At 39.9% G+C, this 6,054-nt stretch overlaps 1 protein-coding gene across 2 annotated transcripts in view; it reads right to left on the bottom strand.

The window, feature by feature from the left end:
- Nucleotides 1-324: 324 nt before the first annotated feature.
- ptpn11a (protein tyrosine phosphatase non-receptor type 11a) overlaps nt 325-6,054 on the bottom strand; it is a 55,903-nt gene continuing 50,173 nt past the window's right edge. For both annotated transcript variants that reach the window (XM_078421911.1, XM_078421913.1), the window contains exons 15-16: nt 5,006-5,111; nt 325-3,778 (exon numbers count right to left, since the gene is read on the bottom strand). In XM_078421911.1, the coding sequence (XP_078278037.1) occupies nt 5,042-5,111 (70 nt within the window). In that variant the 3' untranslated portion in view covers nt 325-3,778; nt 5,006-5,041. The remainder of the gene's footprint in view (nt 3,779-5,005; nt 5,112-6,054) is intronic.

Here is a 6,054-nt window from a genome sequence, read left to right as displayed (position 1 = left end):
GAAAGCGACTGTTTAATGTCTTTAGTTTAGTTTATTGTCACATGTAGCGAGGTACAGTTAAAAGTTTTTGTTGTGTACTAACCTGTCAATGGAAAGACCATACATGAATATAATCGAGCCATCTATTGGAGTAGAGCTATTGGAGTAGAAATTTAAACAGTGGAGCAATTGTAATGCATGATTACAGATTTATACCTGTGTCCAGCACAGAGTCGCCTGGCTTGAGCACCATCTTGGATGTACAGGCCAATTTAAAGGGAGAAGATTTCATTTAATGTGTGCAACTCCAAAAATAGGAAAGAAAGTGACACGCAGATACTCAGCTTATATAAAATGACTTTATTCCTAATTTTAGATCTGATACATTACAAATACATTTATACTCTGATAACCAGCTTATGTAGCTTTAAAATCACAGCATGACTAGCAAAAAGAAATCTACTACCACCCATATATACTTTTATAAATATAGGAAAATCATTTACTGTGTCTGTACATAAACTAGACATCTGAATGGTATGAATTTTAACAAAACGTGAAATTACAGGATGGATAATAAAAAGCAGATGTCATTTATAATCATTGCACCATTATTTTGATTGTTTACAATGTGTTATTCAATTTGAAATTCTGTAGATAAACAACCAGCCCATGTAATAATCTGACACATTAGAGCAATTCAGTTCACATTAATAGGCCAACTGGTTACATCCACGACTTTCTAAAGTTATCTCTTTATTTCGTCAATCTAAACATTATGAAGTTGAAAGCTCGTTCGCAAGACAATGTCAGCTGCAGATTAATGCTGTAATGAACCAAGTGCTGAATTCCAAATTCATGCAGCCTTCCCAATTAATACTCAAACTAGAGCTGAACGAGCCGTTACCACTTTTATGTATTAAAAGTTCAACACACAGCAGCTGGTTATCGTGGGTTCATTCCCAGGCCAGGATTCTTGCTCTCGGGTGTCTTGGAGTCAAGAGACGGTGAGCAGAAACCAGGATCCTCCGCACTGATGCAAGTCAGGAAAGACATTTCTTACGAAGAAAAGAGATTCATTCCTGGGAAGTCCTCTTGTGGTTTCTCCCAGCTGGGTGACAGACCTACAATTGAGGCCTGGTCTCAAATCACAACCCATACTCCAGCAAAAGAATCACAAGCAGTGTGGAGCTAAAAGAATTTTAACCTCACAAAATGACAAAATTACAATTCAAGCATAAAATCCTTCAGACAACAGTCGTACTCAGTAAATAATAAAATATTTTTCGTCACATTTTAGACATTTAAATAGTTCTGGCATGAAATGGTTTAGGAAAAATTAACTCAGTCTAGTTTGTTCCAAAGCCATCATGTTTAGAGTTCCATTTCAAGAGCTCAAAATTCTTGTCATACCCTCTGTATATATTTAGTTGTGGCCTGATACTAGAGCTTCATGGAAAAAGACTATCCAAGTCACAGTATCATTGGGGGAAAGCCACCCAGTGTGCTAACAGCAGAGGGTATGGGGAACGTACTTTTCCAATGAACTCTTCGACTCCCTGGTAGATTAAGTTTCGCTAGTGGCTTTGGCACAGTGACTAAAACACTTGCGGTTCAAGGTAAAATCAACACATTGAAAAATTCTAACATACTTCATTGCCGAGACTCAAATAAATCATGTGGCTGATCCTACTCCGGACCAAGTACAAACAATGCTTTCTGCAAGTATTTGTCATTTAATAATGCTAAGTCTGTCTGTTATAATGGATATTACAGCTATGACACTACCTATTTAATGCTTTCCCACAAAGAAGACAATGGAGGAGCTGCAAAATTGATTTATTTGTCCTTCATTGATCCTTTGAAGATATTGGTGATACAAGTTTAATGCCATCTAATCGTTTACCCATTCTCCACGATTCTGCAAATCCACACAAGAATATCCATTGTGTCTCCAATATGGCTTACTGTCCTAAATATGGTTTTGGGGAGATGGCAGGGGAAAAAATGGGGAAGGCAGCACCAGCTCTCTGAAGCCCAGATCAAAGGGAGCCAGCCATGGTGCAGAGGGGAATGTAAGCATGCTGTATTTTCCTGATCTAGGTCATGGGCCATTGTTGTCTGGAATGGACATGCAGAGTCCTACATCAATGGCCTATTTCACTCTACTGATGCCAGCAACACTTGCAATGAGAAAGTCCAGGTTTCTATGGGCTCTATCCTCAACCTCTTGAAAGGAGTTGGGATAAATAACATCCTACACATTCCTTTTGTACATGGACTATACATGCATCTGTGGTGTAATTTCCTATTTGGGGCTTCAGTTCCACACACATTAATCCCAGAAAACCCTAATCCTGCACTTTTGCTGGTTTCAGGAAAATGCCAGGTCAGCCACATTGGCTTCAAGCTTCAGTTTGACAAGTACAGCCACCTGATTCATTGCCTCATGGAAACATTAGAAATCCAACCCACTGTTGAAGATACCATTAATTTTGTGCCCAATTTGAAGACTGAAATGCTTCATATAAAACTATGTTAAAAAAATAACATGCAAATTTATATATGTATTGATTAAAACAAACAAGAGTTTTTCATTTATGTGGAACATCAAGATCCTGTAAGTAATACTGAATGATAAAGGATTGAGGAAGTCAGCGGGCTGGGAGTGGGAGTGGTTGGATATAGGCAGATATCAGATTTAGAGGCACACGGGAGGAAGATCATTTGTTTCTGGGTGGAGATAGACACAAAGTGCTGGAGTAACTCAGCGGGTCAGGCAGCATCTGTTTCTACATTTTCTACACATATTTCTGGGTGGAGATCTCTTTCAGGAGATTGGCACACCTTGGACTACCCCAGGCTTGCAGCTTCCCACACGATACACTGAATACTAAAAGTAAATTATTACAGGGTGTATTCAGGCAAACTGTTTCATCAACTGTGTGGCCCGGGATACAAACTAAACTCTCATCCGACCAGCACCTGAATCATGTCTCATATTTCCTGGAGAGCAATACCTATGACCATCAGAGTTCAACTGTACTAAGGTCACTGGATTCTCTCATTATTCCAAGGGAGAGTAACCTTGTTGGCACAAATTTTTTGTTGTTGATATGAAACAATAAACACATTAGCACATGTCTATTCTCCAACACAGTATCAACTGGAACAGCAAGGCTATGCACAGTGAATCATTTTCTTACACGTAGATTTTAAAAAGCCTCACTACTTCCAGCAACTTAACAGGAAGGAAAGAATTGGAGGGCAAATCCTGTGTGCAAATGCCAACAATCCATTTTTAAGCTGTTGATTGAAACAACGAAAGCAAAAGGTACAACACATGACACTTTCATGGTCTACATCAATGTCACTGAATATGTTAAAGGCAAACTATTTAAAAGATCCAAATGAATGTACGATTTTCTAAATCTTACTTTTTAAAAATCTATTCAGCATTTAAACAAAAGTTAAAATGAGTTCAAGTTCTCAAGAATTACATGATGTAAATGATTGCAGAGAGGCTATGACTGTAAAAAGGCACTTGGGTTCCACATCAGTAAAATACTGAAAAGCAGTGATGCATAAAGTATGGTGATGCTTTATGTATTAGCACAGAGTATCTTCTTGAAATCAGGGAAGCTGTCGTTCACTTTTAGTGTTTAAGTGGGGAATGGTGGAGAAAGAAAGAAATACCATGATACTCTGAACTAAGCCTTCGATGGTCGATGTTTCCATTTTACTCACACCCAAAGAGTTTTTCATTTCTCCTCTGCTTTTCACAGCCACCTCAATGCTCCTATGGGTCGGGGGGTTGAGAGGGAGGGAAGCATAGAAAAAACATACTTGAATTTCAAGCAACACTCCCGACATGCTAGAGAAATGTAAACCATTACAGCACCGAGAGTTGAATGAAAAGGTAATTCATGGTACAATCTGTGGTCGGTATATACAAACAACTGATAGAACTATCTGTTCAGTCAATCCAGACTATGGGTGTTATTCCTATTAATACACAAACAATTTAAAAAAAATTATGTTATTCAGTTGTATAATAAATTTCTCTGGGTTCTAGCGAACCTTAATGGTTCATGGGTAACAAGTACCACAGTGAACCAGATACCGAACTATCAAAATTTAGGAAGAATGCGAGAAGGGATTATTGGAGTTCTGCTGTACTCTGCACCTTGGTTCAAAGATATAGCATGGAAACAGGTCCTTCGGCCAACCTAGTCCACGCCGACGATCGATCATCTGTTCACACTAGTTCTAGTTGCCCCATTACAGGAAGAATGTGGAGACTTTGGAGATGGTGTAGAAGAGTTTTACCAGAATGCAGCCTAGATCCATTTCCCGCCATTCCTGCATATCCATCTGCCCTCTAAATGCAGCTAAAACGCCACTATTGTAGCTGTAGGACTGAGATGAAGAGTGATTTCTTTTTTTCTCTTAGTGGCGATTTGTAAATGTTTGGAATTCTCTGCATCAGAGAGGGGTGGGTGCTCAGTCATTGAATATATGAGGAAGGTTAAGAAATAACAAGTGGCAAGGTGGCGCAGCAGTACAGTTGGTGCCTTATAGTGCCAGAGACCCGGGTTCGATCTCAACTACGGTGTCTTCTGTGTAGAGTTTGTACATTTTCCCTGTGACCACGTGGGTTTTCTCTGGATGTTCCGGTTTCCTCCAACATTCCAATGACGTACAGATTTGTAGGTTAATGTAAATTGCCTGCAACATCTAGGATAGAACTAGTGTACAGGGTGATCGCTGGTCAGCACGGACTTGGGAAGCCAAAGGGCCTGTTTCAATGCGGCATCACTAAAACTAAAACTGAAAGGGATGAATCGTGATCACACCGAATGACAGAGGAGGGACTGCTACGAATTGTTTCTGCTCCTTTTTATAAGCAACCACCATTCTTGAATAAAGTTTAAGAGGATAGTGGAACTGTCAGACTGTGATTATTGGCATCTTCTGGAGGCAAGGCTCTTTTTTAAAGAACAAGTCATAAAGTAATAAATCTTACCTTTCCTTTCCATTCTGCACCAAATACTGGCAACTTTCATCTATGGCCTTTCTGTTGCTGCATCAAGCCAACATTTTCATATATTCTGCCACCCTCATCTTTCAACCTGCATCAAGAGACCACACAAGAACATAAGAAATAGAAATTCGTGCCTGCTGTTCAATAAGATCATGGGCAATCTTTTACCTCAGCATCACGATCGTGCCAAAGTTCCACACCCCTCGACACTCTTAATGATGTTAGGCTGAATATATCGCCACACTTGACTGCTTTTTTCCAAGGGTTGAAGAGGGCCAGGCGTGGAGAGGGACATCGTATCACGGGATGACTGGATGGAGGCGACTTCTGCAACAGGCCTCTGTGGCCAGCTACAGCTGGGACTATAAAATGGCGCCTCTTGCATATGGACTCAGTGGACTGTTCTGTGCATTTAGTACCTAACCGGGCGATTATGCTTATGTATGGAAGGTTTCACAAAATGTTGGAGTAACTCAGCAAGCCAGGCAGCATCTAGGAGAGAGGGAATGGGTGACGTTTCGGGTCGAGATCCTTCTTCAGTCTGATTTGTACCAGCATCTGCAGTTATTTTCCTACAATGCTTATGTATGGAGATAGTCTTGCTGAGCTGTATGTAAAAAATGTATTTCACTGTACCTGATACATGTGATGATAAAGAAACCATTGAAATTTACCCTGCATATCGACTTTTAATGCACATATATTTATCACTGCTAAATGAGAATTCTTTACCAAGCAGTCGTTTTTGAAAAAACCCAATCTGCACTGCTACCAGAGAGGCAACACACGCAGGCATCACTTGCAATAATTCATACACAACTGTTCAGTGGGTTAACATTAAGACGTTAATGATACTCAGCAATTTCATTAAAAACAGCTCAAGTTCACTCCCAACATTTTCCCCCAATTGATTGCAGAGATTAATTTTCAGTCTATGTATTCTGAACAGCTCACCACCATCCACATAAGTGAGTCTACAAACAGGAAAGTGCTGTCTATGATGGTGAACTTTCGCTTCTCGAGAACTCCCG

Source organism: Rhinoraja longicauda, chromosome 25, assembly GCF_053455715.1.
Source record: "Rhinoraja longicauda isolate Sanriku21f chromosome 25, sRhiLon1.1, whole genome shotgun sequence".
Classification (NCBI taxonomy): Eukaryota; Metazoa; Chordata; class Chondrichthyes; order Rajiformes; family Arhynchobatidae; genus Rhinoraja; species Rhinoraja longicauda.
Note: the sequence above shows the minus strand (reverse complement) of the source record. Positions and strands in the feature narration are given on the sequence as shown.